General features: G+C 40.8%; 1 protein-coding gene across 2 annotated transcripts in view; it reads right to left on the bottom strand.

Annotated features, from left to right (window-relative positions):
* Positions 1-21,553, bottom strand: part of LOC104612607 (myosin-3) — a 94,556-nt gene that overhangs the window by 6,320 nt on the left and 66,683 nt on the right. For both annotated transcript variants that reach the window (XM_010280083.3, XM_019200313.2), the window contains exons 18-19: positions 11,100-11,305; positions 10,765-10,900 (exon numbers count right to left, since the gene is read on the bottom strand). In XM_010280083.3, coding sequence (XP_010278385.1) covers positions 10,765-10,900; positions 11,100-11,305 — 342 coding nt within the window. The remainder of the gene's footprint in view (positions 1-10,764; positions 10,901-11,099; positions 11,306-21,553) is intronic.

The following is a 21,553-nucleotide window of genomic DNA, read 5'->3' as shown; positions in this document are numbered from 1 at the left end:
TCCCAAACGGATTGAGAATCTATTGCAGTAGCAGCAGTGAGGACAGAATTGGAGAGGTTTGGACAGCTTATGAGTAAGAAAGATTCACCTAGCACTAGCATTCCAGATGGACAACAGAATGCAGGAGCCAACTACACCTCTTCCTTTGCATATACAGGTAGTTCATATTCAACTACAAATCTTGCATCCACTTCAGGTAAGGAGGGACCTCCCTAGATTATAGACTCAGGAGCATCTGAGCACATGAATAATGACCCTACCCTTTTCAGTTCCTATCAGTTGTGTTCTGGTAGAGACTGAATCTCTACAGCAGATGGTTCACATATTCTCATTGCTGGGAAAGGGACAGTTAGAGTGACCAATGATATAACTCTGTCTTCTGTTTTACATGTCCCTAGACTTCATACCAACCTACTACCTGTTAGTTCTTTGACAAAGAACTTGAATTGTTCCATGACCTTTCTTCCTGGTAATCATATTTTGCAGGATCTGGAGTCAAAGAAGATGATTGGGAGTAGTCATGAGGTGAATGGAGTCTACCTTCTGGATGAGATTCTGAGACATCAGAGCTATCATGTTAGCAGTAGCAGTAGTAGTGGGTCAGAGTCAGTGAACCAGATTATGCTCTGGCACAATCGCTTGGGGCACCTTTTCTTTAGTTCTTTGAAATGTCTTTTCCCAAAGTTGTTTGAGTCTGTTCAGTTATCTACTTTGGAGTGTGAGAGTTGTCAGTTAGGAAAGCATTGTAGACAGCCTTTTAAACCAAGTAATAAAAGAACTACTTTTGCTTTTAATATTGTTCACATTGATGTATGGGGGCCATATCATATCCCTTCCATGGGATGATTCCGTTACTTTATCTTGTTTGTGGATGATTATACATGATATTCTTGGATATATTTGATAAGATCACATGATGAGGTTCCTAACTTGGTATGACAGTTTCACCAGATGGTTCTCACACAATTTAGAGTGAGAACTAAGGTTTTTAGATCAGATAATTCCAAAGAGTACTTTGAGATGGACCTAACCACGTATTTCCTAGAACATGGGGTAATTCATCAGAGCAGTTGTGCATATACACCACAACAGAATGGAATTACTGAGAAAAAAAACAGACACGTTGTGGAGGTGGCAAGAATCTTATGGTGTGTGCTTCAGTTCCTATGCAGTTCTTACAACCGTGCATTTGATTAACCGTGTTCCTTCACAGACTTTGGGGTTTAAGGTGCCATTTAGTCTGCTTTTTCCAGATGGGGAGATATTTCATTTACCTCTGAGGGTTTTTGGGTGTGTTTCCTTTGTTCACATTCTTGGCTCTCATCACAAGAAATTGGATCCTAAGGCCAAGAAATGTGTTTTTCTTGGGTATGCTCAGAACCAAAAGGGGTATTGTTGTTAAGACCCAGTGTTAAGGAGCAGATTTGTCACAAGGATGTTACCTTCTTTGAATCCACCTTCTTCACAAGTGGTTCTCAGGGGGAGAGTTTTGGGGAGGAGAACTCACAATCTGTTCCTCTTCCTATTTCTTTGGTGCCTTCATCAGTTCAGCCAGCACCTACACCTCTAGTTTCATTACCTGAGCCACTACGAGCAGCCTCACAGAAATATCAGCACCAACAGATGATGTTGACTCCACACATCCTCAACCCACACCACTCTCTATCAGTCCTTCTGAAACTCCAGATTCGGCAGATATAGTTCCAAGTATTCCTCTTAAGCCTAAGCCTGTTATGCTTTCTGATGATAATGTTTCTGTCCCTAACACCATTATTGCAATTGATCCCACTGACCTTGATCTTCCCATTGCACTTCATAAGGGGAAGAGAAAGTGTACAACCCATTGCATTTCACACCATCTTTCCTACAATGCCTTATCACCCTCCTACCGTGCTTTTCTTTCTTCCCTGGATTTTGTCTATACCTAGGAATGTTACTGAGGCTCTCTCCAAACCTGAGTGGAAAACAGCCATGCAAGATGAGATGGATGCTTTGGTTAAAAACCAAACTTGGGAAATAGTTGATCTCCCCCCAGACAAGGAGACAGCCGGATGTAGATGGGTATACACAGTGAAGTATATGGCTGATGGCATGATAGAGAAGTACAAGGCAAAGTTGGTAGCAAAAGGGTATACTCAGAACTATGGTGTTGATTATCTAGAAACCTTTGCACCAGTAGCTAAGATGAGTTTAGTTCGTATCCTTCTATCTCTAGCAGCCACCTATTCATGGCCTTTATTCCAGCTTGATGTCAAAAAATGCCTTCCTCAATGGTGATTTATAGGAGGAGGTATATATGGACATTCCAGTAGGCTTTTATGAGAATGTTGGTAAGGGAAAGGTGTGCAGAATCAGAAAATCTCTATATGGACTGAAACAGTCACCTAGGGCTTGGTTTGATAGGTTCAGAGGGGCACTTATCCGTTTTGAATACACACAGACACAGTCTGATCACACTCTCTTTGTGAAGATGAGAGATGCTCTGGTGTCAATTCTGATTATGTATGTGGATGATATAGTGGTGACAGGAAATGATCTAGAGGAGATTGATGATCTCAAAATATCATTGCAGCAAGAATTTGAGATCAAAGATCTTGGTGAGCTCAAATACTTCTTGGGGATTGAAGTTGCAAGATCCAAGTATGTGATCTTTATTTCACAAAGGAAGTTTGTACTTGACCTATTGCGGGAGACTGGGAAGCTAGGGAGCAAACCAGCAGACACTCCTATTGATCCAAATCACTGAGTTAATGGTGTGGATGGTGAGTTGGTAAAGGATGTGGGGAGATATCAAAGAATGGTGGGCCGACTGCTGTATTTGTGTATGACACGACCAGATATTTCTTATGTTGTTAGTGTTGTGAGTTAGTACATGCATGCACCTCGGGTTCAGCACTGGGAAGCTATTGAGATGATACTTGCATATCTGAAAATGCACCCTGGTAGAGGCATTCTTTTCTCAAATCATAAGAATCTGAAACTAGAGTCCTATACAGATGCAGACTGGGTAGGATGCTTAGATGACAAGAGGTCTACATCAGGAGTGTGTACCTTTGTAGGTGGAAACTTGATCTCCTAGAAGAGTAAGAAGCAAGCGGTTGTGGCAAGGTCAAATGCAGAGGCTGAGTATAGATCCATGGCTCATGGTGTCTCAGAACTTCTTTGGGTTAGATCTCTTTTGAGTGAGATTGGGGTGAAAGCAGAGGAACCTATGATGTTAAACTGTGACAATCAAGCTGCAATCAATATTGCCCACAATCCAATTCAGCATGATAGGACAAAATACATTGGAGTTGATAGACACTTTATAAGAGAAAGGGTAACAACCAGAGAAGTCTGTTTTCCTTATGTCTCTTCAGAGTTACAGTTGGCTGATGTTCTCACTAAAGGGGTGGCAAAGAACAAGCTTAAACATGATCTATGCAAGTTGGGAATGCGTGACATTTGCTCCCAACTTGAGGGGGAGTGTTGAAGATTAATCAATTTGATGATGTTTTTATAAGTAGATGTTTTATGTTAGTTGTTAGATAGGAGGTGGGGACCACAGTAGTTAATGTGAGTCCAAATTTTATTATGTTTTTGTGTCTTATATATGTTGTTTTATGTCTTGCCGCCTTATATGGGCATAGTTGTCTTTGTACTGCTCTATTATTTTTAATATAAATAATAAATGAAGGGGGCGGCCAAATTATTGTTCTCCTTTCTTTTCAACTTTTCTTCTTCTCTTCTTCTCCTTCTCTCTTCCTTCTTTCTTCAAAAAACTCCTTTTATTTCATATTTTTTAATTCAGCAAGCTTTGTACTGTCATCCATCTCTCAAGGCTTTGAAGTTGTTAGTTCCGTCCTTAGGTCATCTTCCATCATTGGATTGTGAGTCGTGTCAGCTTGGGAAACACCATAGAGTCTCTTTTAGCCCAAGAGTTGATAGTCATGTCTTGAGTCCTTTTTCTTTAGTTCATTCAGATGTTTGGGGTCCAAATAAAGTGGTGTCATACAATGGTTATAAGTATTTTGTAATTTTTGTTGATGACTTTTCAAGGATGACATGGTTCTACCTTATTAAAGATTGCAGTGAATTGTTCTCTATTTTTCAAAAATTTTATGCTGAAATACGTACCCAATTTGGAGTTCATTTTAAAATTCTTCGCTCCAATAATGCAAAAGAGTACACCTCAACACCATTTCAGCAATACTTAGAGCACCATGGGATAATTCATCAAACTTCTTGTTCCTACACCCCATAATAGAACGGTGTGGCTGAACGGAAAAACTAACACTTGAAACTACTCGGTCCATTATGCTTAATATGAATGTCCCAAAGCGTTTTTGGAGTGATGTTGTCCTAACATCATGTTTCCTCATCAACCGGATGCCTATGTCCATCCTTGGAAATCAATCCCCTTTCTCAGTATTGTTTCCCACTCTGTCTCCGTTTCCTCTTACCCCGAGAGTCTTTGGATGTCTTTGTTTTGTTCAAAATTTAGGTCCTGGTTTAGATAAGTTAGATGCGTGTGCTACTAAATGCATTTTCCTTGGATACTCCAGAACTCAAAAAGGGTATAAGTGTTATAACCCTAATTCTCACAAGTCATTTGTGTGTTTGGATGTCACTTTCTTTGAGTCAGTCCATTTTTCTCGAGTACTGAGGTCCCTTCTCCTTCCCCCGTGGTTCCACTTCCTATTCCAGTTGAGGACCCCCTTCCCATGGTTCCTGTTCCGGTTGCGGATCCCCCTTCCATGGTTCCTATTCCATCCCCTCCCTCTCCCATACAGGTTTATTACTGAGAGGCCAGCAATCCGACAAGGGTATACTCACAGAAGAGCACCGGCCCCTCCTCCAATTCAGTCCTTGTTGACAGATCTTGTGGTTGCACCTCCTCCTTCGGACCTTGATATTCCTATTGCATTGTAGAAAGGTAAATGTAGTTGTACATCTCATCCTATTTCTCATTATGTTTCAATTGCTCACCTTTCTACTTCCGATCGCCATCTTATATCCTTGTTATCCTCTATTTCCACTCCCAAAACTGTCCAAGAAGCTCTTACCTCTCCAAGGTGGCAACAAGCAATGGAAGAGGAATTGTCTGCTTTACAACACAATCACACGTGGGAACTTACTACTCTCCCTCCCGATAAGCATGTTGTTGGGTGTAAGTGGGTCTACACAAATGAAGTATCTTCTAGATGGCAGTATGGAACGATTAAAGGCCAAGTTAGTGGCCAAGGGCTATTCTCAGTTGTATGGTGTGGACTATATGGAGACATTTTCTCCTGTGGCTAAAATTGGCTCAGTTCGTGTGTTGATTTCATTAGCAGTAATGTATGACTGGCCTCTCTTGCAACTTAACATCAAGAATGCCTTCCTGCATGGGTGATCTAATTAAGGAGGTATATATGGAGCAACCATCAGGGTTTGTTGCTTAGGGGGAGGATGGTAAAGTTTGTAGACTTAAAAAGGAAATTTTGGGATGAAACAGTGTTAGGTAGATCATTCCGTGTTCAGCCATGACTTAAAAGATGGGAAAATCTTACTAGTGTTGTATTTGGACGATATTGTCATAACTGGGAGTGACAACAATAGGATTGACAAATTGAAGAACTTCCTACAAGATCACTTCAACACGAAAGATCTGGGTAAGCTGAAGTGCTTCCTAGGAATAGAAGTTGCAAGGTCAAGGCACGGAATTAACTTATGTCAAAGGAAATATGTCCTTGACCTGCTTGCAGAAACATGGCTATTAGGTGCCAAACCAGCCGAGACACCTTATGGAACTGTTAATAGGTGTATTATATGTACTGTACACAAACTTAGTACTGTACACAGACTTAGTACCCGCAGGGGTATTTTCGTAATTCTGTAGACATATTGTTATGTACGGCCAGAACAGTATAAATAGAAAGCTTCACTCGATTGAAGCTAAGTTTTCTTGAGGCCTTAACTCAATTGCCTCTTATTCTTCTTCCTCTTCTCCTTCTTCCTTCTTCTTTTCTCCTTCTTCTTGGTCTCCTGCTCAACATGGTATCAGAGCAGGTTCGTCCAGGCCTAGAAAACAACTAGTTGAGGTCTCTCTCCTCTACTGCAAAGGAGCTATAGTACTGATGCTTGAAGACAAGGAAGAGGAAGTGTTTCTAGTGCTGCGGTTAGTCTCCACTGTTGAGTAGGGCTCTACTACAAGTATGCTGACTATTCAACTTCCTAGCACAGAAAAAGGGTTCGGCTACATGTTTTTTTGCTGGTAATTGGGTTGCTTCGGCCAAGAGGACTGTAGAAATCCAACCATAAGAGAGGGGATCTCCCATTGATCCCATTGGGGATGCAATTGTGTTAGCTACTCCTAGATTTGCTTAAGGACACATGTTTTTTTGCTGGTAATTGGGTTGCTTCGGCCAAGAGGACTGTAGAAATCCAACCATAAGAGAGGGGATCTCCCATTGATCCCATTGGGGATGCAATTGTGTTAGCTACTCCTAGATTTGCTTAAGGACACTGGAAAGATTGGGGTTAAACCAGCTGACTCTCCCATTGATCCCAACCATAAGTTAAGTGACAGTCAAGGTGAACCACTTAAGGATGTGAAGCAATTTCAGAGGCTTGTAGGGAGATTGTTGTACCTCTCTATGACTCGTCCATACATAGCATATGTTGTTGGTGTCCTCAGTCAGTTCATGCATGCACCTAGGTCCACCCATCTTGAAGCAGCAGAGAGAGTACTATGGTATCTTAAGAAGTTCCCGGGTGCTGGTTTATTATTCTAGAAACATGGACACTTGAGGGTTGAAATTTACACAGATGCGGATTGGGCTGGATCTCAAAGTGACAGAAGGTCTACTAGTGGTTACTGCACCTTTGTAAGAGGGAACCTTGTTACTTGGAGGAGTAAGAAACAAACCATGGTAGCTAGATCCAGTGCTGAAGCTGAGTACCATGCAATGGCACACGGAGTAGCCAAAGGTAATGTGGATAAAGAATCTATTGGGAGAGTTGGATTTTCCAGTTGGTAAACCCATGACTCTACTCTGTGACAACAAGGCAACTATCAATATTGCTGCCAACCCGGTACTACATGATAGAACAAAGCACATTGAAGTTGACAAGCATTTTATCAGAGAGAAAATCATCACAGGCGAAGTATGCACTCCATACATCAGCTCTGAAGACCAACTTGCAGACTTATTTACAAAACGGCTAAAATATTCCAGACATCAAGGTGTCTGTGACAAGTAGGGCATGATTAATATCTATGCCCCAACTTGAGGGGGAGTGTTAACAGGTGTATTATATGTACTGTACACAGACTTAGTACTATACACAGACTTGGTACCCGCAGGGGTATTTTCATAATTCTGTAGACATATTGTTATGTACGGCCAGAACAATATAAATAGAAAGCTTCACTCGACTGAAGCTAAGTTTTCTTGAGGCCTCAACTCAGTTGCCTCTTATTCTTCTTCCTCTTCTCCTTCTTCCTTCTTCTTTTCTCCTTCTTCTTTTCTTCTTCTTCTTGGTCTCCTGCTCAATAGGAACCAAATGCTAAGTTGAGTATTGATGCAGGTGAAGAGTTTGATGATCCTGGAAGGTACAAGAGGTTGGTGGGAAAATTGAACTATCTGACTATCACATGGCCAGATATATCATTTGTTGTAAGTATGGTAAGTCAGTTTATGCAACATCCTTGGATTCCTCATTGGGAAGTAGTTCTAAGAATAGTTAGGTATCTGAAGGGTGCTCCAGGTCGTGGTCTATTATACAAAAGTGGAGGAACTCTTGAGATAGAAGGGTATACAAGTGCTGATTGGGCTGGTTCTGTGTCAGACAGAAGGTCAACTACAAGATATTGTACCTTCCTTGGTGGCAATCTTGTAACTTGGAAGAGAAAGAAACAAACAGTGGTGTCAAGGAGCAGTGCAGAAGCTGAGTACAAGGCTATGGCTCATACTACATGTGAACTAGTTTGGTTGAAGAATTTGTAACATGAGATGGGGTTCTCAATTGACAGACCCATGAGGTTATACAGTGATAATCAAGCTACTATACACATCTCTTCTAATCCAGTCTTCCATGAAAGAACAAAGCATATTGAAGTCCATTGCGACTTTGTAAGAGAAAAAGTGATTAGTGGAGTGATAACTACATCTCATGTGAGCTCAGGAAACCAGTGGGCAGATCTTTTTACAAAGGGGCTGCCTCGGGGCAAAGTAGATTACATATGTGAAAAGTTGGGACTATATGACATATACTCTCCAGGTTGAGGGAGAGTGTTAAAGTCGACAATATAGGGGTATTTTGGTCTTTTGTCTATCTAATTAGAAGTGAATGGTCTGTTTTATTCAAGTTTAAGTAATGTGTCCCACCTCTTGTAAGGGACAATACTATCTTTTGTAATTCAACTTATTCATTATAAATACCAAGTTGGTCGGCTGGGTAGAGTGACTTTTTCTCTTCTAGTCGAACCCTTCTGCCTTCCTTATGATGCCACTAATATGCAGCTTGCCAATGTCTTCACCAAGGAAGTCAACAAAATCAAGCTTGAGTCAAATTTAAGCAAGTTGGGAATGATCAATATATTTTCCCAACTTGAGGGGGAGTGTAAAGAAAATGGTTGACCAGCTTGTAGTCCCTACTTGTTCATATGTTTTTCCTTTGTTTATAGTGCTGTTAGAATACTGTTAGAATTCTTTTTTTCTATTGTTTCTAGTGACAGGGGCATTCCTGTCATTGTACCACTTATTGTTGTAGACCTAATTTTAAATATCACTTGGGGCGGCAGACCAAGCTGACCGAACCCCTCTTTCTCTTCTATTCTCTCTTCCTCCTCTCCTCTTCTCTCCTCTTCTCTTCTCTTCATCTCTAGTTTCCTTTTGTTTTCTAAACAGGTCTGAACCTCCTTGGTTTCAGACAACTTGATAGAAGTGATGAGGGAGAGGTCCTTGCAGATGTAAACCAATTTCAGAGGTTGATTGAGAGATTGTTGTATCTATCCATGACTCGCCCAAATATCACCTATGTTGTTGATGTTCTTAGCTAGTATATGCATGCCCCCAAAGCATCACATTTTGTAGCAACAGAAAGGGTGCTTAGGTACTTGAAGAAACATCCTGTAGAGGTCTCGTGTTTGCCAAACATGACCACTTGAGGGCAGAGGTCTACACAGATGCTGACTGGGTAGGCTTAATTGACGACCAGAGGTTTATGAGTGGTTATTGTACCTTTGTAGGAGGTAATATTGTTACTTGATGGAGTAAAAAGCAGGGAGTTGTTGCTCAATCAAGTGCTGAAGAGTATAGGGCTATGGCTCATGGATTAGCTAAATTAATGTGGATGAAAAACCTCCTAGGAGAGCTTGGGTTTGCAGTGACAATAAAGCAACCAACAACATAGCAGCTAATCCAATTGTCCATGGTCCCAGTCCATGAAAATATTGAGAAGGGAGAGGTATGTTCCTTATGTAAATACAAAAGAACAACTTGCAGATGTTATTACTAAGGGGTTGAATATCTGTGGCACAATGAAATATGTAAAGAAGTTCGGTATGATTGACATCTATAAACCAACTTGAAGGGGAGTGTTGTAATACTAAAGTTCTTGCCATGAGAGGGGGGGGTAAAAGTATCTTTTTATCCTTTTTAAGTGATGACACCCTAGTATAAATAACAATAAGGGTGTTGCTAACACAATCTTTGGTACTCCAATCATTTGAGTCTCTCTTCCTCTAACTTCTTTCTCTTTTCTCTTCTTCTCTACTCTCTTTTTTCACTGAACCATAGAAATAACTATTTTAATTTGCTAACATTCCTTTAAATTTTTATTTAATTGTTTTGATATTCCTAAACATGAAGGCAGCTATAATAATATTGAAGGAAATTGTAATTAATAGAAAAGACACACTTGATACATGAATATGCCGATACTCCTTTTTTTAGTTTTCCCTAATATTTTCCAGGAATTGGAGAACAGTTGATTCCTCTTCATCAATAAAGAAGGTCTTAAGGAACTGGGACACCCCCCCGTTTTCTCAAATTAAACTTTGATGGAAGCAGCTTTGGTAATCCAGGAACGTCTGGAATTGGAGTGATAAGAAATGACAAGGGGGTTGTAGTGGAGTTGTATTTGGGCGTTTGGGCTCTACTGGAATGGGAGAGACTCCACTACAGCTGAACTAAAGGCAGTGGTTTTTGGGATACAAAGAGCTACGGAATTGGGAGTGAGAAAGCTAGTTGTGGAAGGCGACTCCAAAGTGGTTATAAGCTGGATAAAGCAGAAAGAAAAGACCACCTGGTCTTTCATAAATGAAATCAAGAAGATTAAAAGCCTATCCAAGGACATGCAGTTATTAATTTAGTGAATTCCAAGAGCAGAAAATGGATTTGCAGACCAGTGGGGTAGCTGAGGTTACTCATAATCTGCACTATTTCCTTTTTCTTAATGAAATTTCCTATTATTGATAAAAAAAAATTTCCAGGATAATCCTACAAAGAACATAAAAGATTCTAATCATTTGGTATTTTCCCATGAATAACAAGATTTGGAATTTTGATTTCAGCAATTACTAACTTGAGCTAGTGGTCATTAAGTGCACAATGCAAGTTCCATTATGAATTGAAAGTTGGTCAAGGAAGATGGATTATAATCATAAATAATGCAACATGTAGTACTGTAATTACATGGGAAAACTGCAAAATTGGCATCCATCTTCTCTTCTATATGAGGAACAAAGGTAAGAGAATAAAACTAGTCCACATGACTTAGAAGGGGGAAAAAACTCACATGCCCTGTTCGAAAAAATAACTTTGTATACCCAACTTGATACATATCTGGAAGGATATTAAATTGCTGAAGAATGGAAACTGATATACTCAATGGGTCTTGAGAGACAACATTCTCCAATAGAAGAAATCCATACCTGAAAGGAAACAAAAGCACGTCATTTTTATCCAAATATTTACATGGACACATCAAGGGCAACGCTTGGGTAAAGCATCTGAGACGGGATTTACACTAAATATTCAAGTATCTAAAATGGGCATGGAACCCTTTTTGAAGTGTCCAAGAAAAATAACTAAAGAGGAATCGGTAAACTACTGAAAGTTCTTATCCACTACCTTGTAGCAAACTGCTGATGTGTCATTCGTATTGGATACCCAAATCTTGAGATCCTCACAACCTCCAGGACTCCACAGCATCTGAGCTGCTGCAATACCATATCCTTTTCATACACACCAGGAAGCTTCTTTCTGTTTGGTTTTATGCAACGAATAAAATGGGAAGTGGTGCTTTCCAACTGTTGCATTAGTTTAAAGAGTTGACCCTACATTCACAACAATATTCAAAGAAGTTTCAACTTTCAAATATACAGGCTGTATAATGTGTCAACAGTGGGAATTTTCAACAGCATACCAAAATTACATGCTGTGCAGAAAAGAATTTTGAACCACCACTTAAAATGTCATCTGTGAATTTTTTCCAGCTTGTGAAAACCACTGCTCTAAACTGGCTAGCAAGGAATCTCATCCACATGCAGGACATATTATATAAAGTAATTAGAGAATGTAGTTACCAACATGGTGCATTCTATCAATGTTTTTTTTTTTTATTAATGAATATAATTTATTAATTGAGAAATATGAGGCAATACAGTCGACCCAAGAGGAGGCACGAGTTGTTACCTCTTCTAACAAGTATTACATCAAATTAAAACAGACCTGACCAGAATTAACCAGAACTAAAATTACAAAGCAGCCCAAAATAAATGTTCCCTTGAAGCCCCTTGCTTAGCTAACCCATCCGCTAAGGAATTTACTGATCTTCCCACCCAAAGAAAGGTAAGTCACGTTTCTTGTGATCCAGTTGACTTTCCTTAACACATCTCTATGCCGCCACATAGCTGAAGCCAGTTCTGTCAGCCATCCCAAAACAATCTCAGAGTCCCCTTCAACTACCAAGTGCTGGACTCCTAATTGTTGTGCAATATGAATACCTTGTACCACCACTAATATCTCAGATCTATTGGAGTCTCCTTTTCCCATGAGACCTGAAAACAATGCTAATATTTTGCTTTCATTATTTCTCAGCACCCCTCCTATCCCCGATGGGCCCAGGTTTCCTTGGTTGCTTCCATCAAAATTCAGCTTTACCCATCCTTCAAGTGGAGGCATCCACACTACAGATTTCCTATCCTTTCCTTGTATGGATGTTAGCCACCACTATCGAATTTCTCCAAAAATCATCAGAGAATGTATGAAATAAGTCCATAGTTCTTAACCAATGAATGGCGCTAATTAAGATACAGTTCTCAACAGCTTGAGTGCTTCTTTCCTCCTCCTTAAATACCCTTGCATTCCTTTCTTCCCATATTGTCCACAAGGCGGCTGCTCTAATACATCTCCACATTATTTTTCCTTTTTTTGTAGGCCACACAAAAAACGAAGGATCAAACAGCTGACTTAAATCTGTGAACAGATTCCACCTGCACCCAAACAAAGAGAAAATCCAACTCCAAATAGCACTAGAAAAGGAACAAGATACAAGTAAGTGAGAGCAATCCTCACCACTAGCCCTGCAAAGTACAAACCAGTTAGAGGACAAACATAAAGAAGGCCTTTTCCTCTGCAAACAGTCCAAAGTATTAATCTTTCTATAAAACACCTCCCAACAGAAAATAATAACTTTAGGTGGAAACAGTCTAGGTCAAATCTCCTTGGTTGGAAAACCCCACTATCCCTGGGAAGAGCAAAGGGATTTAAAAAAGGAAGCACAGGTGAAGTAACCTTTTGGGTGAAGGGACTATAATCTCACATCCAAACTAAGGGGGTCCAAAAAGACACGGCCAAGAAGGGACAACAGATCTGAAACACTGTTAAGTTCATCATCCCTCAAGCCTCTCCGAAAGCCAAAGTCCCAACTTAAGGAGGGGGATGCATTCTATCAATGCTTTTGACCTGGTTTTGGGCTCATCAAGAGTATGTGAAGAATTTCAACTACATCCACATGCAGGACACATTATATGAAGTAATTAGAGAATTTAGTTACCAACATGGTGCGTTCTATCAATGCTTTTGACCTGGTTTTGGGTTCATCTGACCCAACCTAGGAATAGTTAGAGGTGCAAGTCGGTTTACCTGAGCTGAAGAATTTCAACTACATCTGGATCATAACTATGCAAAATTTGACAAATACTCAACCCAAGTGTCATGCTAAATAAGGTACTGTACAGGTTGAATCATGAATATTCAGTCTGTAAGCTCCATGGAGTGGCAATGGTTGTTATGCTCTGAAAGTCTGAGAGGAAATGGATTAGGGAAGGATAAGAAGTGGGTAGACCCCTAGAGGGGCTACACTACATACCATCCGATGAGGGGTCGAGTTGTTGTAGTTCCCTGTAGGTCAGTGAGAGTCAATGTTGATGAGAGTAGAATTTATCACATTTTTATCCGCAAATATTCTGTCTTGCATACTTAATTAGTACTTAATTGGACTCATATTTCTTGCATTTCGGTTCAGGGCATGAAAGAAGGCATCAGGAGCAAAGAAAGGCAAATCGGATGATTTTTCACAGTTTCGGCACCGTTCAGTAATTTGGGCCTAACTCGCGTATCCGAACTCCGATTGGGCTGATTCAAGACCCACTGGATAGATAAGAGAAAAAATCCACAACTTTCATGTTTTGGGCTTTCGCAGATTCGGCCTACATCGAAGTCAAATCCGGGCCCAAAGTCGGGGCAAATTCGTAGGAAGGCCCAATCCGCAGCTTAAGCCCAACTTGCAGAAAAGCCTGGCAGCAGCCCAATTCGCAGAGGAGGTCTAATACGAATCCAAGAACAAGAAACTGAGAAGAGTCTTATCAGATCTAAATTTATAATGTAATCCCATAAAGATAAAGAGATAAGAATAGGATTAGACTAGGACTTTCTATTTTTAAGAGATTAACTTCAAGAAAGAGTAGGAGACCACCCCCTCCCCTTAAGCTATATAAAGGGGTAGGGGGCGGACTAGAGAGGCATCAATAAGCAGAGGAGCAATCAGTCAAGAAAGCAAGAAGACTGCAAGAAGAAAGTGGCGGCAAGGAAAATAGGAGAACTCAACTCCAAGGGCGAAACCATGAGTTCTTTCTTTCCTCTTGTTTGTTTTATTTCTGCTAGTATGAACTAATTTATTTGTAGTAAGGGTTGTGGAAAGCCTAATCATATCAATGAATATATTTTTATTCTGGTTTATTCAAGATCGTGATTTCCATATAATCTATGAATTATCTTACTTAATGCTATTAGCAGTGACCATCTCTTAATTGATCAGGCGTATGTGAATGAATCGAGAGAGGAATTCACATAGCTGACCATATAATTCGTGGTGTGAATTGAATGGTATATAGGGGTACATACACATGATTCATCTGAATATAATAGTTTTTTCCTTGGACTTAATACGCTTCTATCTTGAGAACTCTATTCAAGAGATCGAGGGGTTACCTGATAGAAGTAGTTTTAGTATATCTCGAGAGAGAATATTAAATAAAACTGGAAAAACTTCAGCTTATGGGAATAACAAATTATCGTGGACAATCTCATCCATTAATATTCATTGGAATGTGTTTTGGAGCAGCAACAGTAATCCGAACCAGTGAAGAAGGAAGAAGAAGATGAGGAAGAAGACAAGAGAAAGAGAAAACAGGAGGGTTTAGTCGAAAACTGATTAGTCACCCATTCAGTCGACCCCCTTATGTTTATTAGATTCTAATTACACTTACAAAGACTAAACTGCCCACACTTAAGTGTGGGGCAAAGTGCTCTAATAAAACAGCCACATAAGCAAAGTACTTAACTGACATGAGATTACTAAACTACCCCTATTCGGGTCACTCTAACACTCCCCCTCAAGCTGGAGAATATATGTCATAGAATCCCAGCTTGTTACATAGATGATTCACTTTCCCTGAGTTTAGAGCTTTTGTAATAAAATCTGCCCATTGATCATTCGAGCCCACATGTTCTGTGTTTATCTCTCCAGCAAGGACCTTCTCCCTCACAAAGTAGCAATCAACCTCTATGTGCTTTGTTCTCTCATGAAATACAGGATTGGATGAGATATGGAGTGCAGCTTGGTTGTTACAATACAATCTCATAGGTTTATCCATGTGAAACCCAATTTCTTGTAGAAGATTCCTCAACCACACTAACTCACAGGTAGTATGTGCCATGGCCCTATACTCAGCTTCAGCACTACTTCTGGCCACAACCGTCTTCTTTTTACTCTTCCACGTCACAAAATTTCCTCCAAGAAATGTGCAATAGCCCGTAGTAGATCTTCTATCATTCACTGAGCCTGCCCAGTCTGCATCTGTATACCCCACTACTTCAAGTTTTCCTCCTAGTTTATACAATAGTCCACGGCCTGGAGCTCCTTTCAGATACCTCACAATTCTAAGAATTGCATCCCAGTGATGTATACGAGGGTCCTGCATGAATTGGCTCACCACACTGACTGCAAAGGATATGTCGGGTCTTGTGATAGTCAGATAGTTCAGCATCCCCACTAGTCGTCTATACCTTCCAGGATCTTCAAATACTTCTCCTGTATCACTGCTCAACTTAACATTTGGTTCCATAGGGGTCTCAGCCGGTTTTGCACCTAACAGTCCTGTTTCTTCCAATAGATCAATAACATATTTTCTATGGCACAGATTTACACCTTGTTTTGACCTGGCAACCTCTATTCCCAAAAAATATTTCAATGTTCCAAGATCTTTTGTTTGGAAATGATTTTGCAGAAATACCTTTAATTTGCCAATACCCAATTTATCACTGCCAGTAATGACAATATCATCCACATAGACCACTAATAGAATCGTCCCAGCTTCTGAGTCATAGCTGAACACTGAGTGATCTACCTGGCACTGCTTCATTCCAAAACCCTTCACCACTTCACTGAACTTCCCAAACCAAGCACGTGGCAATTGTTTCAGCCCATAAATTGCCTTCTTCAATCTGCATACCTTACCATCCTCCCCCTGAGCAACAAACCCAGGTGGTTGCTCCATATATACCTCCTCCACAAGATCACCATGGAGAAAGGCATTCTTTATATCAAGCTGAAACAGAGGCCAATCATACATAACTGCCAGGGAAATTAGTACACGAACAGAACCAATCTTAGCCACCGGAGAGAATGTCTCCATGTAGTCCACTCCATACAGCTGTGAGTAACCTTTAGCAACAAGTCTGGCCTTCAGACGCTCCACACTACCATCTGGCAAGTATTTCACAGTATACACTCATTTACATCCCACATCATGCTTACCAGGTGGGAGAGTAGTAAGTTCCCACGTTTGAGTATGTTGAAGAGCAGAAAGTTCCTCCTCCATTGCCTGCTGCCAATCAGGTGAACTGAGAGCTTCTTGAACATTGTTAGGTATGGAAATAGAGGATAAAAGGGAAACCAACTGGCGATGTGATGTAGAAAGACGAGATAATGAAACAAAATTGGAAATGGGATGGAGGATAGAACAGTGTTTACCTTTCCGTAAGGCAATGGGTAGGTCAAGGTCTAAAGGTTCAACAATAGGAGCCATGAGAGGATCCGCAGATGAGGTAGAAGCTGGAGGAGGGGCCGGTGTCGTTCAACGTGTATACACTAGCCAAATTGGTGGACGTTCGGTGGTGATCTACACGGGATGAGGTGATGAGTCTACTCCAACAACAACATCTAGAACTGGATCACTGACAGGGAGAGGAAGAGGAAGTGTGGGTGGAGACGAAGGCGCTTTAGGACTTGAGAAGAAGGGGACTGACTCAAAAAAGGTGACATCAGGGCAGACATAGCACTTCCGGGTAATTGGATTATAACACTTGTACCCTTTTTGAGTCCGTGAGTAACCAAGGAAGACACATTTAATTGAGCGTGCTTCTAGCTTGTCTATTCCAGGTCTCAGATTGTGGACAAAGCACACACAACCAAAGACACGAGGAATTAATGGGAAGGGAGATAAAGTGGGAAACAAGATAGAGAAGGGGGACCGACCATGAAGGATGAAGGAGGGCATCCGATTAATGAGAAAACATGCAGTGAGTACAGCATCACTCCAAAAACGTTTAGGAACATTCATGTGGTGAAGAATAGACCGAGCAGTTTCAAGAAGCTGACGGTTCTTCCGTTCTGATGAATAATGCCATGCTATTCTAAATACTGTTGAAATGAAGTAAGAAAGTATTCGCGACCATTATCTGAACGGAGAATTTTGATTGGAACACCAAATTGTGTGCGTATTTCAGCATGGAATTTTTGAAAAATGGAAAACAATTCACTTCTTTCTTTCATTAAGTAAATCCATGTCATTCCTGAACAATCATCAATAAAGGAGACAAAATACTTGTACCCATTATAAGACTCTATTTTGATTGGACCCCAAACATCTGAATGAACCAAAGAAAAAAGGATTCAACATACGACTCTCAATTCTTGGACTGAAGGACACACGACGATGTTTCCCAAACTGACATGACTCACATTGCAAAACTGACAAATGACTCAATGACGGGACCAAAATCTTGAGAGCCTTGAGAGATGGATGTCCTAGTCGGCAATGCCATTGTAGAGGAGTAAGTGAAGTCTGAAGAGCAATTGAAGATCCACCGCCGTCAAGATAATACAGTCCACCAGCTTCATGCCCCCCACCAATCTTCTTCCCCTTCTTGAGATCCTGAAAAACACAAGTGGAAGGAAAGAAGGTAACAAAACAGTTAAGAGCTGTGGTTATTTTACTAACAGACATAAGATTGAATGGAAACTTAGGGACATATAAAACAGATGATAAGGGCACAGAAGCCATGTCAACATTACCAACACCCCATATGAGAGATGAGGACCCATTGGCAAGTGTAACAGTTTGCGATGTGTGGTTTTCATAAAGAGAAGAGAACACACCTGGAGTCCTGGTCATATGATCTGAGGCTCCAGAGTCAATAATCCAAGGAGAGGTTTTAGATGACATGCAAGCAATACCTGATTGGGCAAGTGTGGCAGTGGTATGTTGTGAAGTAGTTTGAAGGAACCGTTCATACTCATAACGCGGTACGCTCACCATTTCCCTCCCAGAGGTAGATGTAGATGTGGGAGGAGTTCGGTCTGCCGGTTTACTATCACTGATATCAACCTCACCTGCTACAGCATGATTAGCCCATTTAGAGGGAGGGCCATGTAGATCATAACAGAAATTCACAGTGTGTCCCTCTCTACCACAATGAGTACATTTCCTTGTAGGGTTATTCTTCCCTCTGCCACGGCCTCCCCTTGAGTCACGACCACCCCGACTAATCATGGAACTGCCACGGCCCCCTCGGGGAGCATGACCTCCCCCTCTTGTACTATGTCCAACCTCTCGAGTTGTCACAAGTGCTGATCTATCAGACTGTGTGGAGTTCTCTGTCTGTCCCACAGAAATTCTACGAAGCCTTGAGAATACTCCTCAACTGTAGGAAGAGTAGAGCCCCCCAATATTTGGGCTCTAACTGGTTCATATTCCGACTTCAGCCCCACTAAAAATCTTGTAACATCTAGTTGCTCCCTTTGCTGTTGCTGAACTTTAATATCTAGAGTAAGGGGGTGATAGACATTGAGTTCATTCCTTATATTCTTCATGCTGGCGTAGTACTCTTCTAGAGTTTTGGTTCCTTGTTGTAAATCAAAATACTCCTGATAAAGCTGATACACTCTTGTTGTGTTATCTTGTCCAGAATATAGCTTCTTAGCATGCTCCCATATATCCTTAGCCGTATCAAAGAACATGAAGTTGGCACTAATTTTGGGTTCCATACTATTCCACAGCCAAGTCATGATTTGAGCATCTTCTTGCTCCCAATCATCAAACCCTGGAGAGTCCTCCGATGGCTTTTCATCTCTTACATGCTTTACTTTCTTCTTTGCCTTGAGAAACACTTCCACTGATTTAGCCCATGGAACATAGTTCTCCCCATTCAGCTTAATTGAGGTCATTTGTACCCCTAGGTAGTCGGAAGAAATTACCACATTAGGTTTCTGATCATTGTAGCCATCTCCTATTGCTGCCATTGTACTCTTTCACAGTTGCCTCTAACCTTACTTCTCAGCTACAAGCTGATTGATGTTGTTCACAGTTTGATACTTCAGCACCTATTGTAGCCCTAAACACAACAGTGGGAGCACACACTTGTTCTTCTTCACACTACTGCTGACTTCACACACCTACAACCCACATAAGCATCACAAGCACCACAACACAACAGTAGGCCCTCTTACAACCACTCAATAAAAAGAAATTGTGCATCACAAGCACCACAACACAGTCAAACCGCTACACCCAGTTCAGATTTGTTTAACACAATTAAGAGGGCATTACACGACCACAAGGAGCTTGGCAAGGTCACTGCATTCCACCTTACACCACTCGGCCACCTACAGCAGCCCTAACACCACTCAACAACTCACAGCAGCCCTACACCATTTGGCTACTGCACACACAGCCCTTCTTAGGCCAACAATGAACCTAGTTCTCTAGGTTCTAATCAGTACTAACTGATTCTTGAAGCGTTCCTACCCAGAAATACCAGCAATACAAAAGGACTAAATAACCAACCTTCCTTTGAGAGTATCAGCCAACCATTCACTGCTGAAATCACCTTCCTTGATGAAGAAAACTGTGCGCAGCAGAGAGCAACGAACTGTGATGTCTCAGACCTAGGGCGAACCAGCTCTCTCCATTAACTAACCAGAAACGAAGAAGAGGGTGTCACGAACACAGCTGAGATGCTTTGCAAGCGGAAGCAGGTCAGAAACCTCGCTCTGATACCATGTTTTGGAGCAGCTACAGTAATCCGAACCAGTGAAGAAGGAAGAAGAAGATGAGGAAGAAGACAAGAGAAAGAGAGAACAGGAGGGTTTAGTCGAAATCTGATTAGTCACCCATTCAGTCGACCCCCTTATGTTTATTAGGTTCTAATAACACTTACAAAGACTAAACTGCCCACACTTAAGTGTGGGGCAGAGTGCTCTAATAAAACAGCCACATAAGCAAAGTACTTAACTGACATGAGATTACTAAACTACCCCTATTCGGCTCACTCTAACAGAATGGTTAGGTGGACCGAAAGCCCTAGCGAATTCAACCAATCGTTACATACTTTAGCATTGTTACTTCTGCTCTTGTTTTCCTTTTTTCTGCTTTTCATTAGTTTTTATCTTCAAATCTGAAATTCGATTGTCCAAATAATTAAGGAAGGCTGTAGTTCTAATACTTATTTTGTTAAATCCTCGTGGGAACGATATTTTTATACTACTTGATAACTAGTGCACTTGCTAGGGTTATAATCATAGCTATCAAATGTCTAATCTTAAATAATGTAAATAAATCATTTTCTATAAGTCAGTGTGAGTCAATGTCTAATCGTGAATAATGTAAAAAAATCATTTTCTAGTAAGGGCTCTAAAACAAGTCTCCCTTGACAACTATATATAAACAAAAAAAAATGTTAAATTAGAAAACTAATTCTTAATTGAACTTATTTCAATCGTAGGAATCCTATGTGTTAGTGAAGGGGTATTTCGGTCTTTGTACCTGTTGAGAGTGCTGATGTGTACTATTATGTTAGTTCGAGTGCCTCTTACTTAAATAAGGGCACTTATGTCTTTTCAAATTACATTAATAATATAATAATAGGTCTGGCCGAAACTAGGGTTGACTTTTCCTATTTTCAAACCAGACCTTTTCTCTTCTCCTTCCTCTTTCTTCCTTCTTCTTTCCTCTCTTCCTTCTTGCTGTTTACTCTACTTTTCAGCTAACAAACAAAACAGACTTCTAGGGCAGGCCGAACTTCAACATGGTATCAGAGCTACATTAAACAAATCAGACCTGCTAGAATTCTGTTTTCTACGCATTCGAACTAGGGTTTCTCTTGGATTTCTCAGTCGTTGGTTGGAGACTGGGAAAAGGGCTGAAAAGGAGTGATCACCCTCTTCCCTTGGAGGTTTCTATGCCTCCGGTGGTGTTGTTGGTGATTGGTTGTTGTGGTTTCTAAGCCCTCCCCTAATTAATGTAGGGCTGGTGCGGGTGGTGCAGTGGTGTTTCATTCCTTCGTGTGGTTGGCCTTCAGGCGATGAGGTAAGGAGTTTTTTTATGCATAATTTCTGTTATGGAACACATGAGAGGTGTGGTACAGATCGTATGATGGGTTTTCAGATTGCAGTATGCTAGGGTTTATGCTAGGGTTTATGCTGGTTTGTGTGTGATTCGAAGGGAAGTAGTGTTTACTTAATGGTGAAACTTCCGGTAGCTGTAGAGTAGGATTTGTGGTGTTACAAGTACGGCTTTCAGCCTTTGTTATTGCTGAAATCAGTGTGCAGATTTCGGTGAAGTGTCTGTGTGCAGTGTGCAGTGTGTAGTGCTCGGGATTTAGTGATAAGAGAATTCGACAATGGTAGATAACAGTGATAGTAAACCTAGTGTGATGATATCTACTGACTACCTGAATGTCCAAATGACCCTGAATGGAGAGAATTATGTCCCTTGGGCCAAGTCTGCAGAGGTTTTTCT

The sequence above is a fragment of the Nelumbo nucifera genome, chromosome 1 (genome assembly GCF_055504915.1).
Source record: "Nelumbo nucifera cultivar China Antique chromosome 1, China Antique-T2T, whole genome shotgun sequence".
Taxonomy (NCBI): domain Eukaryota; kingdom Viridiplantae; phylum Streptophyta; class Magnoliopsida; order Proteales; family Nelumbonaceae; genus Nelumbo; species Nelumbo nucifera.
The sequence above is the reverse complement of the archived record's forward strand: the minus strand, read 5'-3'. Positions and strand labels throughout refer to the sequence as shown.